General features: G+C 45.8%; 1 protein-coding gene across 1 annotated transcript in view; it reads right to left on the bottom strand.

Moving 5' to 3' along the window:
* Nucleotides 1-23044, bottom strand: part of ARHGAP20 (Rho GTPase activating protein 20) — a 182627-nt gene that overhangs the window by 39496 nt on the left and 120087 nt on the right. The window contains exons 7-9 of the mRNA XM_068266910.1: nt 8899-8976; nt 3954-4020; nt 1410-1598 (exon numbers count right to left, since the gene is read on the bottom strand). Coding sequence (XP_068123011.1) covers nt 1410-1598; nt 3954-4020; nt 8899-8976 — 334 coding nt within the window. The remainder of the gene's footprint in view (nt 1-1409; nt 1599-3953; nt 4021-8898; nt 8977-23044) is intronic.

Here is a 23044-nt window from a genome sequence, read left to right as displayed (position 1 = left end):
CCCTTCAACCTTAATTAGCTTAGGCCAAAGTACCTGGTCAAGTATTCTGACAAAGTCCACATCCTGCTCCATATATAGTTTATTTTGTAGCCTACAACATTTCAGACAGATTTAGAGCCACCCCCCTCCTCCCCTCCAGCCTGAACAGCAGGATAATGCAATCAAAGCAGCTTTGGCAGCTCCACACACAAAGTCAAACTGTCTCTACTCCTCGGCTTCTGGCCATGTGATCAAATGTTCAAACTTGAAGCTGCAGGTTAAACATTTAAGTTCTGTTTGCTTGATGGCATTTACATCTGTGCCTGGAGATGCAATTTAACTATACAGAGCTTTGCTCACGGCTGTGCTATAGGACAGTAATGCATATTTCTGCATGGATTCTGATGGTTGTGTCCAGTCATATCTAGGAAATCAGTGGCTAGACAGCTTGAAGACAAATCCATGTTTAGCGTCTGGTTAATGTGGGGCGGGCAGAAACGGAACTCGACAATGGTCTTTATAGATCAGCCTGCGTAGGCTGATCTATAATTAGTTTGCCTTTGAAAACGGATTACCTATGGCCACAGGACACCACAATAGAGTGCTGGCTTTACCCAAGTGCTGTACTGAAGCTGGCTGGCTTTACACTGCATTATATATTTCAACTGAATTCCACTATAAAAAGGAATAAAAGATAAATAAATATTAAACACTTGCGCAACCATTGTGGGGTGCAGCTGGTAAAGAGAATAGTCTCCACACCATTAAAAAAAACAAAAAAAAAAACCGCCTGGTTATTTACTGCATTAAATAGCTGAGGGGGAAAGGGGGGGGGGGGGGTAAATATAACTTCATTACTGCAGGATTTTTCTTTTAGGATGGAGGTCCTCTTTAAGTACTCATTCACAGTAAGCACGCACTGTTTTTGGAGTACAGAGTGGCCCAAAGGTTACTCACTTTATTTAAACATGTGAAGTAATCCAGTGATTGCAGCATCTTTACCACTCCCATCTGACCGTGTTTTATTTGCATGAAATCAGGGAATCTAAAGATGATCATTAATCATTAATCCTAGCCATGAGAAAAGCTGGACTGAAGGGATATTTTTTCCCCTCTAACACTGTTGGAATCTAAATTTAACAGCGGCACACACACCCGGTCATCACGCTCGGCGGTAATTAATACAGCCGTAAAAAGACGGGTTTCGAAATGAACTTACACAGGGAACGGGATGGATTTTGATAAATTCCCTGTTGTGGTAATTGGAAGCCGCCTCGGAGGACCGTTTCCTGAAAAACGTTACTTTTCCTCAATATATGTAAACATGCGGCAAGTTCTAGGAAAAATACCTCAGGCGGCTGGAATGCTCTGCTCTGGCCTCTCATTATGTCGGCGCGCAGGAATAACAGGGCCCTCTGTACCACACTCACCAGTGAGCTGCTGGCAGACTGCCAGGCGACTGGGTTTCAGTATGAACTGACACTGCATCTCCCGGGGCAGCTGCTCCATCAGGAAGGGCTCCTCCAGGTTCAGGGGGCAGGGAGGGTCCTTCCCAGTCTGGATCTGTGGCAGAGCATCACGAAGGTGGCTCATTTTTATCGAAAACGGGTATTCGTGTCCTAGAAAAAAGGCACAAAACACGAGTAAGACTTTCTGATCCAGATTTGTAAAAATATAATATGATACATGTGGGGCCGGCTTATAAAACAGCATTACGGAAGTGAGCTGTCCCATTTCCCAAAATGCTGGCCTGGCATAGACTATAAGCCTATATAGCAGGGCCTGCCTCCCTGTGTGCTCTTCACCACCATATGGACTCAATGACTCGTCTATATTTCTCTCTTTGGAATCTGTGCACCAATGTTTATCTTTACATCACTATTTTGTGTACCATTTTCCTACTTTTCATTACCTATATAGTTATCCTATCTGCTTTTGTGCACAAGTAATATTGTCCGTTTACAAATTTCCAAAGTACAGATTATCTGCTCTGAAAGCTGCCATTGCATGTATCTGTATAGCTGCTATACAGTATTTATAGAATAGAATGCATCCAGTGATCACTTCTCAGTTGTCTCTTGTTCTACAACATGCACACAAAGGAGAAGGTTATCACCTCTCAATGCAGCCAGGAGCTTTCCACTGAATAACAAACTGCTGTGTTTTAACTGTTTGAATGCTGCTCTGCTACTTTTTTTGTGGCAGTAGATTTTATGTTGTAAATCTTTTAACACAAAAAGGAAATGCTGAGTTTCATACCACTTTAAAGAACAACTGTGACAAGAGGGATATGGAGGTTGCCATATTTACTTCCCTTTAAAGGGGTAGTTTAGTGAAATGTATTATTTTCCATTAATCACATATCAGTTATTTAATAAGGAGAGCATATGTTTCTCCATAGACCTTGTGTTAAAAAGAAAGTAGATAACACTATTTCTGCTTTTTAAGACAGCAGAGCTGCATCATTAGCATACTAAGCGACAGACTTGAGGCAGGGAACACACTTGACTGTTTTCGTGCGCGTTTTCTGCACAGAAAAACTGAGAACTCATGTTAATCAATGGGCTAGTGCACACTTACTGTGTTGTTCGCACGCAGAAAAAAAACTGACATTCTGCATCCTGAATCTTCACATTTTGGCAGTTTTCTCTATCAATTACATCAGCTGCTGTGAAAAACCGCGCTCGTTTTCCTGCATGGAAACACACTTGGTGTGCAGAAAAAGTATGCAGGAAAACGCGCGCGGAAAACTGAAAGTCAAGTGTGTTCCCTGCCTCACTGATAGTAGCCGACGGTCCAACTGATTTATAACGGCTGGCTCACTCACTACAGAGAGCCCTGCTGTTCTCACCTGTAACTAGCTAAATAAATAGATACAACAGGCTGCTAATTAGTTACTTACTTAGCAGCCTGTTTATTTATTTAGCTAGTTACAGGTGAGAACGGCACGGCTCTCTGTAGTGAGTGAGCCAGCTGTTATAAATCAGCTGGACCGTCTGCTACTATCAGTGAAGTCCGTCGCTTAGTATGTTAAAGATGCAGCTCAGCTGTCTTAAGAAGCAGAAATCGTGTCATCTACTTTTTTTTAACACAAGGTCTATTGAGAAACGTATTAAATAACTGATATGTGATTAATGGAAAATACTTTTCACTAAACTTCCCCTTTAAGCAATACCAGTTGCCTGGCTATCCTGTTGGCCCTCTGCCTCTAATACTTTTAGCCATAGGCCCTAAACAAGCATGCAGCAGATCAGGTGTTTCTGAACATATTGTCAGATCTTACAAGATTAGCTATATGCTTGTTTCTGGTGTGATTCAGACACTACTGCAGCCAAACAGATCAGCAGGGCTGCCAGGAAACTGGTATTGTTTAAAGGGAAACAAATAAGGCAGCCTCCATATTCTTTTCACTACAGTTGTCCTTTAAGAGACTGGCTGCGCTTCAATTTTAGAATTGCATGTGGTTTCCCCTCCGTAAGGTCCCCGTGGGAATAATAATTGCGGAGCACAGCACACAGTGGTGCGATGAGATCCCATGAAATCGCAGTGACTGCAGCATTTTGCGAGCGTTTGCCAAACGCATGCGATTTTTGGGTCAACAAGCGCAGGTGACCTTGCAACTTCAAAGAAGATGGCCTCAGCAAAATCGCAAACGGCTGAAATGACCATTTATGGTGACCTCTTATTTCCAATCCAGCATTCGCTCCAACCGATGCAAGTGGATACAGTGTACAAAGAATTCTATTGAGTACTGTACAAGTTTAAAATCCACCCAGCACACCAAAGAGTCCTTGACATCATGAGCTTAAAATAAATCTAAATATATATGTGAAGGTGAATCAAAGCACTGGTGATTTCACAACAGATTGGAATTGCTGCACACAGGCCGGCTATTCATACATTCATATCTGTGTGATTGCAGGACAAGGCTCTGTGCAAACGCTTAGGATGAAGCTGAAATTCCTTGAACATACCAATAAGCGGATAAGGAGCATCATCCTTGCCGGAGGTGACCCACAGCTGGTAATCTGTATGTGAGCCCTGCAGAAAACACAACACAGGATGAGCTGAGGAAAGTTCAACACCCCCTCACAGTAATCTGTAGTACACACCACCAGCCCAGCATAACCCTGACAGTGTCTAAAGGTAGCCATACACTGGTCAATTTGCCATCAGATCCGACCAACAGATAGATCCCTCTCTGATCGAATCTGATCAGAGAGGGATCGTATGGCTGCCTTTACTGCAAACAGATTGTGAACCGAATTCAGCATGAAACCGTTCACAATCTGAAGCTGCCGCCGCGTCCCCCCCCCCCCCCCCCCCCCGCATACATTACCTGCTCCGGGCGGCACGTGTCCCCGAGTCTCCACTGTCCGTTCTCTGTGCTCGACGACTCCAGCTTCACTGAACTTCCTGCCGGAGAGTTTAAACAGTAGAGGGCGGGACAGGAAGTTCAGTGAAGCAGAGGAGCCAAGCACAGAGAAGTGACCGCGGAGAGAGTGGGGATACACGCCGGCGGAGCAGGTAGTGTATTGCAGCTAGTGTCGGTCGTCGGGCATTCGAACGCCGTTATTGACGCACTCCCGACCTGCCGGCGATCGATCGAAATCTTCTGCACGAACGGATCGACGGGAACGATTGATTTCGGACGGAAAATCGATTATTCTGTCAGCGTTTGCGCAGCGATTTCACAGCAGATTTGATCACAGTGATCGAATCTGCTGTACATCGGCGGGAAAATAGTTAGGTGTATGGGCCCCTTAACAAGAGCAGCATGCTGGGAGCTCTGGAACATCTAGTGATCTGCACAAACTGGGATGCCTTGTGGGAGACTGAAAGGGACCCTAAGCAGTGCATAGAAATGAAAATCTGCACTTACCTGGGGCTTCCTCCAGGCCCCCTGTAGCCCGTGAGCAACTGCGCCTGCAGGGCCCGTCTGCACACCCGGCTTGATCATGCGCACGTCGCCATAAGCCTCCTGCATATGCACGGTTCAATCTTGAAAACAGCTTATGCGCAGGAGGCTTCTGGCGTCGTGCACGTGCGCGAGTCGGGTGTGCGGATGGGCCGCGCAAGTGCATTAGCTCACGACGTCAACTCACTTGCTCTGCCTCCCATACATTTAGATCAGGTGTTTGAGATTATTATCAGATCTGACAAGATTAGCCGCATGCTTGTTTCTGGTGTGATTAGACACTGCTGCAGCCTAATAGATCAGTAGGATGCCAGGCAACTGGTATTGCCTAAAAGGAAATAAATATGGCAGCCGCCATATACCTTTCACTACAGTTTAAAGGATACCTGAAGTGAGGAACATGTAGGCTGCCATATTCATTTCCAGCAGCATTTATACTTACCCGAGGTTTCCTCCAGCCCCATGTGCTCTGTGGGATCCCTTGCGGCCCTCCCGGATGGCTCCACTGTTCTGCAATCTTTGCCAGTAACAGTCCTAGTCACGTCAGTTGGGCTGCACTGCGTACGCGCCGCCATGCGTCCCCATTGTGTCCCTGTCCTCGGGAGCCTTCTGCGCCTGCCAAATGCTGCTGATTCTTTCCTCTCATGTTTCCTATAAACAATACTAGTTGCCTGGCAGTTCTCCAAATCTTTCATGCATCAGTTGTGTCTGAACCACACACCTGAAACACGCATGCAGCCAAATATTAGAATCAGTATGTAGTGGCGTAGCTAAGGAGCGGTGGGCCCCGATGCAAGTTTTACAATGGGGCCCCCAAGCACTCTATACATAGCAATGGATACAGCACACCAAAACCTGCCAATGGCAACTACAGTGTCAGAGGTGCAAGGAGGGGATGGGGAACAGCTTGTTAAGGATTACCGCTATTCAAAGTAGCTATAGAAGTGATTATTATGAGCACAGGACCAATAGAGAGCTAATACTGTAGTTGAGGGAGGTCCCTTCGGGGCCCCTCTGGCCCAAGGGCCCGATGCGGTCGCTACCTCTGCAACCCCTGTTGCTACGCCCGTCAGTATTATTTTATTTGGCCAAGCACGACTGGGGCGTGCCCGGAATTGGACTTGGCATGTACTGGGCTTGAATAAAGGATAGGACACAGAATACATCAGAGAAATCATTCAGCATATAGAGCTAGGGGTAGCATAGTTCACAAAAACAGCTATTTAAACACATTGAAACAAAAATTGTCCAGCGTTATGTACAGTATGTGGCAGTGAAAAATTGTTTTTGTTAATTACAGCTTATGAGGAGGAGACGATCTAGGGTGGCACTGGTAGGAGTGAGTGAATAGAGTTTAGAGAGTTGACAGCTGAGGGGAAGATAATTTAGTATTTATATAGCGCCCAAATCTTCTGCAGCGCTGTACAGAGTACATAGTCAGGTCACTTAACTGTTCCTCAGACAGCAGCATCTGATCTGCATGCTTGTTCAGGTTCTATGGCTAAAACTATTGGAGGCAGAGGATCAGCAGGACAGCCATGCAATCTGCATCATTTAAAAAGAAAATAAATATGGCAGCCTCCATGTTTCCCTCACTTTAAATATAAAATATACCATATAACAGCACAGGCCTTGCTAAATTTTGATTGTCATCTTGTCATACAATGCACACCTTATCTATGTTACTTCCCACAATTCCCCGCCCCCATCCCGGGTGACATCACACAGCAGGTAATCCCAACACAGTTATAAAAACAATCTTCCAGCGGTGAAATTAATTATCTCTAACCCAGTTTTTACAAGTAATCCCCGCTGCAGATTACATCATGTAGGAAGGATAATGTGATATTATGCAAGATGGAGCAGTGATTGGAATCAGGAGGAACAGCCTTTACGGAACACTCGCCAGATCACTGAGAGTCAGAAACGTGATCTGATTCCATCAGTTCTGAAGATGGACAGGGCAGGAAATGGTTACCCGACACGCTCATATTGACACATCATACGTGCCATGGAGGGTGCCGGATCTCAGCTAATACATTGCAGAACTTGCACCACCTGGACGGGAAGCCCGGCTCAGCAGTTCAGGGAATTGTATTGTTCCAACGTAGTCAAACGTCTAATTTGTTATGTTTTTAAAGAAGTTAAATGCAATACATTCCTCCATAATTTATCAGTACTGATCTCTAACTGTTTGGCGACTCCCAGTCTCATGGACACTATGGTGACCTAATCCCTACAGCAGAGGAGCAGATTTGACTGCATGGGTTTGACCCTTCCAAGTCTTCTCAATGTTTCCATGGCTGTCCCAACCCTATTACGCAATTTTTGGTCTTGTCCGAAAGCTTTCAGAATCTGGGACAGGGTTGCCTCACTCATACGAATTGGTCTGGAAGTTCTTATTACTAAAGATCCTAAGATACTTATTTTGGGTTTTAAACCCACTGACATCAAATATGCCCAACATAAACTAGTTCAATTTATATCGCTAGCAGTTAAATTGCATATTACTCACCTCTGGTTAAAACCAGATTTGCATTATTCTCAAATCCTGGATAGAATAAACTATCATGCAATGTGAACAACTTTATGCACGAGTGGCTGATACTTCAGGTCATTTCGTAAAAGGTTTGGCAACCATCGCTGAATAGAGCCTGCTCTAGGGGTACAGAGCCAGTCTACTGTAATAGTGGTTTACTAAGTCTACTTGTGTATGAGACCTTTGGAGTACTAATCCTAAGATTCTTAACACAATCACCCAACAAGATATCCATCGCTGGTTGATGGATATTGTTGATGCATAAATTTAGGTTTATGTTGGCACGGTTCCCTTATTAGGGGAACTTACATTCTTAAAGGATACCCGAAGTGACATGTGACATGATGAGAGACATGGGTATGTCTATATCATCATGTCACGTCACTTCGGGTATCCTTTAAACCTTCAGGTAAATGCTCACGAGGAGGTTCTATATTTGTGATGATTCATAAGGTTCTTTAAAGTGAACCTTAAGTCTATTAAAAAAAAAAAAAAAGAGATTTACTCACCTGGGGCTTCCCTCAGCCCCCTGCAGCTGATCGGTGCCCTCGCAGCCCCACTCCGATGCTCCAGGACCCGCCGGTGACCACTTCCGGTTTGGCCGTCACCGGCCGACAGGCATGGGAACGCGAGTGATTCTTCGAGTTCCCAGCCGTAATATCGCCTGGGGGGGGGGGGGGGGGGGGCAATCTGAGAGGGATGTAGAGGTTGCCATATTTATTTTCATTTAAAGGAAACCGGAGGTAAAGAAGGGATATGGAGGCTGACATGTTTATTTCCTTTTAAAGAATGCACATTGCCTGGCTGTCCTGCTCATCCTCGGCCTCTAATACTTTAAGCCATAGACCCTGAACAAGCATACCGATCAGATGTCTATGACAAATCTGACAAGATTAGCTGCATGCTTGTTTCAGGTGTGTGATTTAGACCCTACTGAGACCAGAAAGATCAGCAGGACTGCCAGGCAACTAGTATTGTTAAAAGCAAACCTGAAAATTCATCAGAAAAATCCAGCATTCCCCATCCTTTGTCAGAATTTTTTGGGGAAAATTTTATCAAATTTCTCAGATGATTAAAAAACAAAAAAAAAAGCAAAACAAAAACCACAACATATCATTTTTATTGAATTGCCGTAAAATTGGACCGTTTTATTGTAGTGCGTGTCGCCACCTTAATGTTGGGATTTGTTAAAGCTGAGATAAAGTTGACACCCCTTACAAGCATCTAGTTGGTCCAAAAATGCACTTAGGCCTGGAACCCACTAGCAGAGCTTTTCCAAGCGTTTGTGATTTTGGTGTGATCCCAGTAGAGAGTTGTGATTTTTTAGAAAATCCGCCATAGCATTGCATTGGAAATAGCTTTTCAAATCACAAGTGCTTAGAAAAGCACTGCTAGTGGGTCCCAGGCTTCCTTTTCTGGTAACTCATCCAGTAAATCTTAACTTGGATGTTCCGTCACTTACCTCCACACCAAACTGCTGCAATGCCATTTTAATGACATCAGTCACTGTATCTTCATTGGTGACCGTCAACGTCTTTGACTATAAAAAAAATAAAGTAAAAGTGAAAGGTCAAACAGAGGTAATTACCACATACATGATAAAAGAAGATAATTACTAACAGATGAGGAGCTGCTGAGACCTAATAAAGGATTCCTGTACAGTTATTCATTAAAGTTATTCCCTAAACACCTTTTGTCATGATGTCTTTAGGTCCTGTAACATATGTGTAAAGGCAGGGAGCACACTTGGTACAATCATAGGCGTTTTGCGGCATGCAACAATGTATGCAATACTTTCATATCGGCCTTCTGTGTTTTCCAGAAACCTCTGCAATTGTGTATAGCGTTTACAAAAAAAAAAAAAAAAAAAAAAAAAAAAAAAAAAAAAAAAAAAAAAAAAAAAAAAAAAAAAAGACAACCTGTGCTACTTTTTGCACAGTGCATCCAAATCCTCATTGAAAATCGCTGGATTTTTGGGAGGGGGGGGGGGGGGGGGGGGGGGGGGAGCCTGCATTCAATCCCAAATGCACATATTTTGGGCAGAATATGGATTGCGAGGAATCGACTGAGTTTCCCTTTCTTGTAGGTGCTTTATTATATATTTTGATAAAGCTGCAGCATATCCACCTCACTTACTATACTATATAGTGTGTGTGTATTGTCTAACTGCCTCATCAGATTCACGCCACTAACATTTTCCAAGTGTTCTACTGATTCTACTGAGCATCACAAAACCGCAATCAGCCTTGCTAAAACGCCAGAGCGCCAGAAATCAATAGCTAGACTAGACAGCAGTTCTGAGAGGGCTCTCATTCACCGAGGTCATCGGGAAAAAAAAATATTTAAAAAAAGTGCTTTAACTGACGCCTTTGTTTTAGAAGACCTTTTCCTCTCTTGTACAGGGCAACTTCTTCAGGTCGAATGAGAGTGAAGGAAATATCCTGACATCTCCAAGTTCTGGGGAGCAGGGCAGTTTCTAGGCTAAATTGCTCCCAGAGCGAGGGTGAAAAACTGCAAGGTATAGGTGCCCCTGCTATTGTGGACCCTGCATTCTCCAGAATTAAAGGGAACTCGAGGGGAATAGGGATATATATGGGATATACAGTATATGGAAGCTGATATTTGCCTTTTTAAACATTGCCTGGCTGTCCTACTGATCCTCTGCCTCTTATGCTGGGGATACACGGTACGTTTATTTTTATCAATCGAGCCGCAGATGGCTCGATTGATAATTTCCAACAGGTCCGATCAGCGAGGCGCTCAATACCCCACTCGATACCCGCAGGTGGACAATAGGAAGAAAACGAGCAGAAGATAAGGAGCGCCCACGGGGAACGATCCAGGCGCCGGTGGGGACGAGCGGGCAGGGCCGGGCCGAGGCATAGGCTGGAGAGGCTCCAGCCTCAGGGCGCAGTGTAGGAGGGGGCGCAGAATTCATTCAGCTGTCATTCCTAATTGTGTTTGAAGCAGAAAGAAATAAGAAAAGGGGATACATGGCAGTGACTGCAAGTCATATAACTAGATATTAAGGTGTTGGGGAGGTTGTGGGCCCTGTGGCACCTCTTAGTCTAATAGCAATCAGTGTGTGACGGTTGGGGTGGCAGGGATGGAGGGGCGCACTTTGGTGTCTCAGCCTTGGGTGCTGGAGGATCTGGTCCCGGCTCTGCGAGCGGGGATCCGCCGGGATCGATCCGGCGCATAAATCTAACCGTGTATGCCCAGCATAAGACTAGCCACAGTCCCTGAACAAGCATGCAGATCAGATGTCTATGATACATCTGACAAGATTAGCTGCATGCTTGTTTCAGGTGTGTGGTTCAGACCCTAATAATCAGAAAGAGGGGAGTCCAGGGAGTTTCAATGAGAAATTGCATGTGTTGCACAGAAAAGTAGCGCAGGGTTTATTTATTATTTTAAAATGCAATACAGAATCGCCGGTTTCTCCTGAAAACGCAGCAGCCCCATAGAAAGAATTACTTGCGATTTTACATTGTGGCCAAATGCCTGGCCCACTTTCCCCAATGCTCCCACGTCTGATTGACAGGTCAGGAGAGAGCCGGTTTATGTGCCATGTCAGCCTGGAATGAATCTGTGGTTGGACAGGAGTGTACGGGTCGCTCTACAAATCACACATGAAGGCAGACCTGCCAAAGATGCCCCCACGCTAATAGATCGCCGTCATCGGACGCTTAACACTTCCCCTGCAAGACCATGCTGTGCAGAGGCAGCTGTCTAATTAGTTCAAGATGAGGGCTATTTATATATGTGTGTGATTTATAGTGATTTAAAGTGAAACCATTAATCAAGAGAGGCAGAGCGCAATTGCTAAATGCTATCCCCTAAGAAGAAATTAAGAAAAAAACTTGCTACTTATTTTTTAGTATTTATACAGCGCTTACATCTTCCGCTTTGCTGTACAGACTTTATGGTCTTGTCACTTAACTGTCCCTCAGAGGGGCTCATAATCTAATCCTTACCATAGTCAGTCATGTCTATGTATGTACCGTGTAGTGTATGTATCGTAGACTAGGGCCAATTTACAGAGAAGCCAATTCACTTATCTGTATGTTTTTGGGATGTGAGCAGTATCAGACAGAGGGTCTCCCTCCCTCCCTCCTTATGCAGAGTCCTGATGAGAGTGTAAATGGGAGGCTACTCACCCAGCTCTCAGCATTCCACTGATGAGATCTCCCTTCAGTTGGGGGCACCACTAGCTACTTAATACGGAGGGTACCTCTGGCTACCTAATACATGGGGTACCTCTAGGTACTTAATACCGGACAGGACCTCAGAAGGAAGCCAATATGGCCAGCCGGGCCAGGGCTTACTCTCAAAGTAAGATATGAGAGTTCACTTAAAGGGAACTCGAGGTCAGAGGGATTTGGAGGCTGACATGTTTGTTTTTTTAAATAATGCACATTGCCTGGCTGTCCTCTGCCTCTAATACTTTAAACCAGTGTTCCCCAACTCTGTCCTCAAGATCCACTAACAGTGCATGTTTTGTGGAAATCCACAGAAGTAGATAATCAGCTCAGTGAGCAGGAAACCTCATGGGGAAATTCTGTTAATGTGATTGGGTGGATGGCACCCTCTTGAAATTCTAGCTTTTAGATAGGTTGAAGTAAACTACGCCCACATAATTCGGCCAATCACAATGCTTCATGCTGTAGAGGGTGCTGTGATTGGAGAACTGTTCCCTACTGGGTCCCCTAAACTAGACAAGCCACTACAATACTATGGATCTGTTCACTGTACTGGATCGTGTTATTCTAACTCGCTGCATGCAGACTTTGTATTAAAGTCTATGTTCAATCCTCATTGCAGTTCACACATTATAATGCACTAGTGCTGCAAGGCAGTGATCAGGTGACCTTAGTCAGTTTAAAAACTGGCTCTTGGTCTGTCACTCGTGCATGCACCCTTCACGCACGTACACGCCCGGTCCTCCTGGTCACGTCCATGCGTCATTCCCCCAGCTCCCCCAGTGTCTCTGCACATGCGCACAAAAAAAAAAAAAAAAAAAAAAAAAAAAAAAAAAAAAAACACAGGGACATGGGAGGCAAAGACACTTGCCTATTAGGTAGGATGTGTTCTGCAACTGACCACTGTGAATCCAGCCTAATACTTTTAGCCATAAACCCTGAACAAGCATGCCGATCAGATGTTTCTGACAAAATTAGCTGCATGCTGGCTTCAGGTGTATGGTTCATACACTACTGTAGCCGAATAGACCACCATGTAACTGGTATTGCTTAAAGAGACTAACAAAAAAAGTTCCCCCGGGGGGTACTCACCTCGGGAGGGGGAAGCCTCAGGGTCCCAATGAGGCTTCCCCCATCCCAGTAGCTGCAGGCAATCCAGCGCTGGCTCCCCTGAAGCGTCCAGCAGTCCTGGCTCGACAAGCCTGACAAGGGTTGATATATTTACCTTCCCTGGCTCCAGCGGGGGCACTGTTGCAGCTCTCAGCACGGAGATAGGCGGAAATAGCCGATCTCCATCGGGTCTGCTCTACTGCGCAGGCTCAGGAGACTTGCGTCTGCACAGTAGAGCGGCCGGACAGCGATCGGCTATTTCCGCCTATCTCCAAGCGGAGTGCCGATACTGCGCCTGCGCTGGAGCCGGCAAGGTAAATATTTACATCCCTGCTGTTCGGAGGGGCACAGCGAGACCGCCATGGGAAACAGGAGGACGGGGGAAGCCTCGATAGGATCCAGAAGCTTCTCCCACCCGAGGTGAAGGGAATGTTTTCTTTGAAGGACAACTGAGGTGACATGTGACATGATGAGATAACATGTATGTACAGTGCCAAGAACAAAAATAACAGGGCCGTGTATCTTTTTTCTTTCTCTGCCTGGCACAGGTAAACCTCAGGTATGCAAGTGTCCGGGTATCCGGGTCAGACTATAGCATAACTCTCACTGAAAAGTAATTACAGCCATAAATTACTTTCCTGTCAGTAAATGGCTTCCTGGAGCAGGAAAGAGATAAAAAGGGCCAATACTTTATAGATTTGAGCTCTAGCATACTTCAATGAAGCAGAGACAAAAAACGTAAAAACGAAAAAAAAAAAAAAAAAAAAAAAAAAAGAGAAATAGGATTTAAATATAAAACTGTGGGATTAAAAAAAAAAAAAGAAGTCATTTTTAGGAGACGGAGGATAGATACAATTGTTTTTCTCATCAGTTTATTTTCAACTCAGTTGTCTTTCAAAAAGAAATAAATATGGCAGCTTCCATATTCCTCTAGGTTCAGGTCTACTTTAACAAAATTGCTAATTACAACTCGAAATGGAATTCATATAGAAAGACACAGAAGTTTGCACAGAATGAATCATGTTTTGGACCCACCAGCTACAGCCCTACAAAGCCTAAACCTCAATAAGACAACTTCTCAAAGTAATCACACTGATAAGTACAAGTATTACCTTTATAACTGAACTTTTGAGACTGAAAACCCCCATGGCATAGCTCTGCTTGCTTGTAGCTGTCCACCTCTACTAACTTCCTTTTACCAAACTGAGCTGCTAAAACTGCTCTCCGCCTACTTCCTGTGATTATACGTTCCACTTCCTTATGTAGACATGTGGTTTCTACGGTAAGGCAGAACTCTGGGAAATGTAGTCTGGCATCTATAGTTCTTCTAGAGAGCTAATACAATTACCTTAATGCTGGGTTTAGTTGGCTAGCAAGTTCTGTTTCTTTACATGTAAATTCCAGTTCTAGTCAAATGCAAATTTGCATATTTGTCAATTTTTTGGCTCAAAGCTCTTAATTTTAAATGTTGAGGTAAAATTTCAAGCAATACGCAAATCTCAACAGAACTTTGCATAGGGCTTCTTAAATTAATAGTAATATGGCTAATCGGATTTGGGAATTGCTCATCAATAAACTGAATCAGCTTCATACATGTTCTTTTTCTTTTGAGGGCCCGTTTCCACTAGAGCGAATCTGCATGCGTTTCCTGCATGCAGATTCGCATAACCAATACAAGTGGATGGGCCTGTTTCCACTTGTAAGGATTTTTGAGCGTTTTTCTGTGCAGAAAAAATCTGCACGGTAGACCCCGCAGAATTCGCATACCGCACACCGCTATGCGAATCGCCGCTAATGTATTTAATAGGGAAATCGCATGCAGTTTTAACATGTGTATTTTCTCGCGATTTCGCATAGAAAGTAATGTTAAATCACACAGGCAGTGACATGGTTGAAATCGCATCAATACTAACCTATGCGAAATCGCGGGAAAATACGCATGCAGAATTGCACCCGCAAGCGATTTCGTCAGCGGGGAATCAGCGGCGATTCCGCACTGCACAAGTGGAAACGGGCCCTTAGCTTCATGCAAATATCCACATTCTGGTTCCAGCTGAACTGCAATATACACTTTTTCAAGCTACATAAATTTGCATAATCCTGCATCAACTTGAAATAATTTTCATCTTATTGACCATCCTTACTTGCTAGTGCTCGGCATTGGCGGTGGACAGGCGGCCCCCCCATACAGTTGCATTTGAGCATGACAAATCAGACTCAACATGAGATGGTTTTACGTCGCATAGTAACGCGTCATGTGGTAATGTGTCAGCGCTTGACACGCATGGTGTTACAACCGCTGCCATTCGGCTGCATTTAAATTACACCCGAATGGCAGTCATGGGCGGCAGACACACAAGCGGGCAGTTCAGACGTTCGTGGAAAAGAGGCATATGGGCTTAGACACACTATAAGCGCTTTTCTGAACACTTTTTGGCCATCAGAGCTTTCTGAGAGCTTTCTTAAAAAAAAACGCTCCCATTGACGTACATCAAAATGGCGGTAAAATCACGATCACTGTAATATTTACCGCGATCGTGATTTTACATCGATATTAATGTAAGTCAATGGGAGCGGTTTTTAAAAAAATGCTCAGACAGTGCTGATGGTCAGAAAAGCGATCACAGTGTGTGGACTAGTGCACACCAAAATCGCAATTGCAATAGCTAGCATTTAGCGATTTGCGGCTGAGATTTTGTAAAGCAATTTTTGAATGAATGAGCGTTTTTGCACATTCATTCAAGCTGAATTGTTCCCAAAAAAAGCTACAAGCAGCGCATTTGCAGTTTAAAAAAAAATCACAATGCTGCTGTAGGGACACCCTTAGGGCCCTTTCACACTTTCAAAACGCAAAACGCTAGCGCCAGCGTTTTGCTCTGGCGATTTTTGGCATTAACGCAAAAAATAAAAATCGGCATTTACACTTTTTTTTTGCGATCGCGTTTAGTGCTTCTACAGCACTAAACGTGATCGCTGGGAAATCGCCTGAAAATGGTGCAGGATACAAATTTGCATTTGGCGATTTGCGTTAATCGCCAGCGATTAACGCAAATCGCTCAAGTGAGAATGGGCCCATAGGGTATTATTGCACTAGCGCTTTAAAAAGCGATAGCGCTTGAGCGTTTTGCCAAAATCGCCGGCAAAACGCTCAGATGTTAACGGGGCCTTATAGGGTTACAGTGGCCATTCGCGTTTAAAAGTGCTGGCGATTTGAAAAGCGCTCAGAAACGCTCTTGGTGTGCACTAGCCCTGTCTCAGGCTGAAGAAAGAATTCTGGATACCACTATATCAACTATAAATTAGGCCTGTAACCCACGACAAAATGCTATCGCTAATCGCAATCGCTAGCGTTTTTGTATGAGAGTTTGTTACGTGATTTCATGAGCGTTTTTGTTAGCGATTATAAAAAGTGTAAGGTTTTTGCCAGCGATTGTGTAGTGATTAGCATTTGTAATTCTGATTGGTCCTTTCAATTCATTTTAATTTTTTTACAGTGTGCAGTTACTTCAAAACGCTAGCAAAATCGCTCTGTGTAGGTTTTGATGAGCGATTATGCCAGCGTTTATATACTTTACAATGCAGAAACAGTAACGCTAATCGCTAAAAATGCTGCATGTCCTGCGTTTTGCAAAATGGTAATCACAATCGCGCCAGTGGAATTTGGCCCATCCATTAACATTAGCTGAGCGTTTAGGGTTTGAATCGCTCCCTAAACGCTCAGAAAATCGCTCTAGTGGGTTCCGGCCCTTAGGCCTGGTGCACACCAAAAACCGCTAGCAGATCCGCAAAATGCTAGCAGATTTTGAAACGCTTTTTCTTCTTTTTCTGTAGCGTTTTAGCTAGCATTTTGCAGTTTTGTGAAGCGTTTTTGGTGTAGTAGATTTCATGTATTGTTACAGTAAAGCTGTTACTGAACAGCTACTGTAACAAAAAACGCCTGGCAAACCGCTCTGAAGTGCCGTTTTTCAGAGCGGTTTGCGTTTTTCCTATACTTAACATTGAGGCAGAAACGCATCCGCAATCCAAAATCTGCAGCAGCCTGGGAGTATGCGTTTCTGCAAAACGCCTCCCGCTCTGGTGTGCACCAGCCCATTGAAATACATTACCCTAGCGGATCCGCACGCGCAAGCGGATCGCAAACCGCAGCAGAACCGCTCTGGTGTGCACTAGGCCATAGAGTTTGTCAATAAGATGTTTGCATGCAAATTTAATGCACATTATATGCAACATGGAATAAGAAAAAATGAAATGTCTTTCCTTTTATGTATCCTGATTCCAAGATACATATAATTTGCATGTGAAATGGAATTGTCTGCATCTACGGTAATTGACCATCCCTAATATTAAAATCCAAATAGCTATGTCCTATCTTGCTTTTCTCTCCAGTCTGAGTGTAATCATTTTATGTCACTCTTCACTGATCATGTCACAAGACAGTACGAAGATATACAAGTAGGACAACTGAAGTGAGAAGAATATGGAGGCTGCCTTTTTGATTTCTGTCACAGGAGCCCTCAGGATCTGACCGCACTTAGCCTTCTAAACGGTGCCAGCGCACAGATCGTGCGAACTCTGGTCGCAGTCAATGCGCAGGAACCGTTAAGAATTAGCCGCAGACAACCCAGAAGGGAGCCTGTGAGATACGGGTAATTACAACGTACACACGATTCCACGGTATCTGCCACCACCACTGGTATGGGCCAGTGGACCCGATTTACTGACTGACTAGTCCTGCGAATAAAACGGTTAAACACACGGTATTCTGTCTAGCCAACAACAAACAAACAGTAGCGTATCTTCAGAGACCCGGGATCAGTTCTGTGTGTGCTGATAAGCAGGGTAGCGGACAGTGAATGACTTGGAGAAAGTCGTTTATTCACGCAATATAAATAATTAATATATACAGACAATTATTAAAATCAACAATTATTAAAACAGTAATAGCCAGTATTAAAAATAAAAGAAGGGAGAAAAATACTTAGTTCCTGGAAAGATGTCCTTTTTGTGGGAAAAATCAGAGTTCTGGGTTTCAATCAAAGTTCAGAGTTCAGACCAGGTGGATGCCAGCATAATCTCAAGCTGGCACCGATGAGTTCAAGATGTTTTCAGGGTGGAGGACACTGAGTTTGGCTCCTCTGCCATTCTTATGCCCCTGATTCAGTAGGAGGGAGTGAGGGCGGGCCCACACACCCCCTTAGAACATGAGATGAGTCCTCCCCTTGTCCTGGGGGACCAGAAATCATGCCTTAACCATATATGGGCTCTATCTCACAGAACCGTACAGGTCAGGGCAGATTTACTAATATTTTCAGGTCTGCCTCGATGTACCTAGCAGCCTGATACCAAACATGAGGGGTGGGACCCCTGTGGTATTATTAGGGCACTGTTGAACTGCCTAACGGGCAGTCTTTACCTCAGAAGGTTCTGAAATGTTCTCAGAACCAACGCCAGACCGGGCCCTACATGCTCTGTTAGTTTGGAGGGTCTGCCAGCCTGGCAACACAGAAAATATGATACATATAGCCGTTTATGGAATATGATCTACATTTGGGATTGATAGCAGGTCATTCCCAGGCAAAGGCTCTTTGAAGTTTGGGGCAGCTAGCTAGGTATCAGCTCCCCTGCTGGGAGGGAGCCGGAGGGTCTGGCTTTTCTCCCAACTAGATTGCTTCTGTCATGGTCTATACCTGATGGATGGGCCATCAGCACAGCTTGAAGCCAGGGACTCTCTGGGCCCAGGCTCATTAGCATATCAAAAGAGCCATCCAGCAGTTGGGCTGGTGCTATCTCTCTGCTGAGAAAAAGACTTCAGCTGCCCCTACACACTCAACCCAGATTGTATCGATTTGAAGCGCAATCGATGCAGAGAATCGAGTGCGATCGCTTTTCTTCACAGGCGGTTACAGGACGCGCCTGCGGCCCCGCAACCGTCCGTGACAGCCCCCCCTGGGGAGAAGGCAGATAGACATGCATCAGCAAGATGTGTGTCGTTGCCGCTAACCTGCGATATCTGATCTAGTTCCCCGTTGCAACAGGATAGCCCGTCGGCGTTCTGGTGTCGGCTGCCTGCCTTGTGTTGAATCGTGAAGTCATACTGCTGTAATGACAGGCTCCAACGTAAGAGCTTGCCATTGGTCCCAGCAGTGCGGTTCAGCCAACTCAGGGGATTATGGTCGGTAATGATCGTGAAGGAGCGGCCGTACAGATACGATTGTAGTTTCTGTAGGGCCCACACGATCGCTAGGCACTCCTTTTCAGTTGTGGAGTAGGCTACCTCTTGGGGCAGGAGCTTCCGGCTCAGGTAGAGGATAGGGTGTTCATCTCCCTTTCCATCCACCTGGCTGAGGACTGCGCCGAGACCGTAGTCAGAGGCATCGGTTTGCACAACAAACCGACGACTGAAGTCCGGGGCTTGAAGCACAGGGGCACTCGCGAGTGCCTGCTTCAACGCTTGGAAGGCGTTCTCGCAAGCGGGGGTCCAGCTAACAACCTTGGGGTGTTTCTTGCTAGTGGCCTCGGTCAGGGGCTTCGCCAGGGTACTATAGGCTGGAACAAATTTCCTATAGTAGCCGGCGGTCCCCAGGAACGCCTGGACCTGCTTTTTCGTGATAGGCCAAGGCCATGCCAGGATAGCGTCAACCTTTCCCGTGTCAGGTTTCAGGGTGTTACCCCCCACCCGGTGACCTAAGTACTGCACCTCGGTCATACCAATCTGACACTTACTCGGCTTAACTGTCAGATTGGCTGCGGCCAGCCTCTCTAGTACCTGGGACAGGTGTTTGAGGTGTTCCTCCCAGGTGGGGCTGAACACCGCAATGTCATCCAAGTACGCTACAGCGAACCCTTGCAGTCCCTCCAGCAGGTCGTTTACGGCCCGCTGAAACGTCGCAGGAGCGTTCTTCATCCCAAAGGGCATCATCGTGAACTCGAAGAGGCCAAAAGGGGTGATGAAGGCTGACTTCTGCCTCGCGTCAGGTGCAAGTGGTATCTGCCAGTACCCCCGGCTCAGATCCATGATTGATAGGTACCTGGCGGACGCCAGCGTATCCAACAACTCATCGATGCGAGGCATGGGGTAGGCGTCTGTAGTGGTGATGGCGTTCAACTTCCTGTAGTCCACGCAGAACCGAGTTGTCTGGTCCTTCTTGGGGACCAGGACAACAGGGGCTGCCCAGGCACTACAGGACTTTTGAACCACCCCTAGCTCCAGCATCTCCCTCACCTCTTTCTGCATGTCCGCTTGCACCTCAGGGGAGACGCGGTAAGCGGATTGCCTGATGGGGGGATGGGTGCCCGTATCTACCCTATGCACTGCCAGACTGGTCCGCCCCGGGACACCGGAGAAGGTGTGCTGGTACGGACCCAGCACCTCCTGCAACTGCTCTTACTGGGACGAGGAGAGTTGTGGGTTGACGCTTAGGTCGCTGTCCACATCTCGTATGTCAGCAAGCAGGTCTAACAGGGGGTCTGCCTCTCCCTGCTCTAACCGGCTGCACACTGGCAGCACATACTTGGTCCTGTCATGGTGGGCCTTCAGCATGTTGACATAAAAGCTTTTCTGTTTCCTGCCTCCCATGTTCACCAGGTATGTCAGAGGGTTTAACCGTTGCACTATAGTGTAGGGTCCCTCCCAGGCCGCTTGCAGCTTGTTCTGCCTCACTGGAAGAAGGGCATACACTTTGTCACCTACTTCAAATGACCTCTCTCCAGCAGTGCGATCATACCAGAGTTTTTGTTTGGCCTGAGCCTGGGCCATGTTTTCCGTTACCATTTCTGTGAGGGACTCCATCTTGTCCCTGAACTTGAGGACATAATCAACTACAGAGACATCTGTGGGGTCCCCCTTGCCCTCCCACGTCTCCCGCATCAATTGTAGGGGTCCTCGGACATTCCTACCATACAGGAGCTCGAACGGGGAGAACCCGGTAGATTCCTGCGGCACCTCCCTGTATGCAAACAACAGATGAGGCAGGTATCGTTCCCAGTCCCCACCTTGCGACTCAACAAACGTGGTCAGCATTTGCTTCAGCGACCCGTTGAACCTTTCACACAGTCCATTGGTCTGCGGGTGGTAGGGACTGGAGACAATGTGCGTCATCTGTATCTTTTTGCACAGGGCCTCCATGAGTCCGGACATAAACTGGGTTCCCTGATCAGAGAGCATCTCCGCAGGGAACCTGACTCGGGAGAAAATGTTAAGTAGCGCGTCGGCTACCTTGTCCGCCCTCAGGGAGGAAAGTGCCATGGCCTCAGGATAGCGGGTGGCGTAATCCACCACCGTCAGGATGTACCTTTTGCCACTGCTGCTGGGAGTGGGCAACGGTCCAATTATGTCGACTGCCACTCTGTGAAAGGGCTCACCTATGATTGGCAGTGGACACAAGGGAGCTTTGCGGGGATTCCCAGCCCTTTTTACCTTTTGGCAAATGGTACATGAGCGGCAGTAGTTCGTCACATCTATCCGCATTTGAGGCCAGTAGAAATGTCCCCGGATACGATCAAGGGTCCTGTGGATCCCCAAGTGCCCGGCCAGGGGAATGTCATGTGCGGACTTCAGCACATGCCCCCGGAAGGCACTAGGTACCACAAGCAACTTGGTACCCATCCCCATTTCACCTTCGGTGGGGTGTACAGGCTCACTGTACAACTTCCCACCTTCCCAGTATACCTTGAACGTAGCCTCGTCTGTGAAGGGCTCAGAAGCCTGTTTTCTGAGGGCCTCGAGGTTAGGGTCAGTCTGGAGTGCTTGCACAAATGCAGCACTCTCACTCTCAGCCAGCTGGCCCGTGGCGTATGAGGTTAGTGGCTGAAGGGTACCATCCCTGTGGTCAGAGGAGGGGGAGGAGGCCGGAACCTCCTCCACCTGTTCTGAGCTCAGGGTCTGAGCAGTATGGCTGCGTGTTACCGCTAGCACAGGTATCCCTTCAGAATGGCACATATTGGCATTACCTACATCATTGTCACAAGCATTAATAACAGTAACAGGAACATTTTCATCACAGACAGTTTGTACATCAAACACAGGTACCCGTGAACTGGGCACGTCAGTGCTGGGCCGAAATTACGCATTAGCGTAATTACGCATCGTAATTCACTACAAATGCACCGTAAGCGTTACGTGTAAGGTTACGGTATTACGCGTAATTAATTACGCGTAGACCGTGGGTTACGTTTTACGCGTAACAAATTACGCGTAAGACAGTAAACTCCCATTGAAATTACACAGTCTGCCGTAATCGCGTAATATTACGCTCCCGTATAATATAAAAAAGCCGCCGACTTTAAGGGTTAATAGCAAAGCCCCCTTAAGTGCTAAGAGCCTCAAATTTGGAGAATATATTAAGGAGATCAGAAGGAATAAGAGGAAAATTTTTTTTTTCAAAAAGACTTTATAGTTTTTGAGAAAATCGATGTTAAAGTTTCAAAGGAAAAATAGATACATTTAAAAACCCGCCGACTTTAACGGTTAATAGCAAAGCCTGCTTAAAATTTAGAAACACCAAATTTACAGGGTATATTAAGGGGATCAGTGGGAATAAGAGGAAAAATTTTTTTTTCAAAAAGACCTTATAGTTTTTGAGAAAATCGATTTTTAAGTTTCAAGGGCAAAAATGTCTTTTAAATGCGGAAAATGTCAGTTTTTTTTGCACAGGTAACAATAGTGTTTTATTTTCATAGATTCCCCCAAGTGGGAAGAGTTTTACTTACTTCGTTCTGAGTGTGGGAAATATTAAAAAAAAAACGACGTGGGGTCCCCCCTCCCAGACCTCTTTAACCCCTTGTCCCCCATGCAGACTGGGATAGCCAGAATGCGGAGCACCGGCCGCGTGGGGCTCCGCACCCTGACTATACCAGCCCGCATGGTCCATGGATTGGGGGGTCTCGGAAGGGGAGGGGCAGCCAAGCTTTCCCCTCCCCCTCCGAGCCCTTGTCCAATCCAAGGACAAGGGGCTCTTCTCCACCTCCGATGGGCGGTGGAGGTGGAGGCCGCGATTTCCTGGGGGGGAGGTTCATGGTGGCATCTGGGAGTCCCCTTTAAAAAGGGGTCCCCCAGATGCCCACCCCCCCTCCCAGGAGAAATGAGTATAGAGGTACTTGTACCCCTTACCCATTTCCTTTAAGAGTTAAAAGTAAATAAACACACAGACACTTTGAAAAAGTATTTTAATTGAACAAAAAACATAACCACGAAAAAAGTCCTTTAATATTCTTAATTAACCATTAATACTTACCTGTCCCTTTAAAAGCCAGTTCCCACGCAATATCCTCGGAAATATACTAATCAGTTACAATGTA

This window comes from Hyperolius riggenbachi, chromosome 2 (assembly GCF_040937935.1).
Source record: "Hyperolius riggenbachi isolate aHypRig1 chromosome 2, aHypRig1.pri, whole genome shotgun sequence".
NCBI lineage: Eukaryota > Metazoa > Chordata > Amphibia > Anura > Hyperoliidae > Hyperolius > Hyperolius riggenbachi.
The sequence above is the reverse complement of the archived record's forward strand: the minus strand, read 5'-3'. Positions and strand labels throughout refer to the sequence as shown.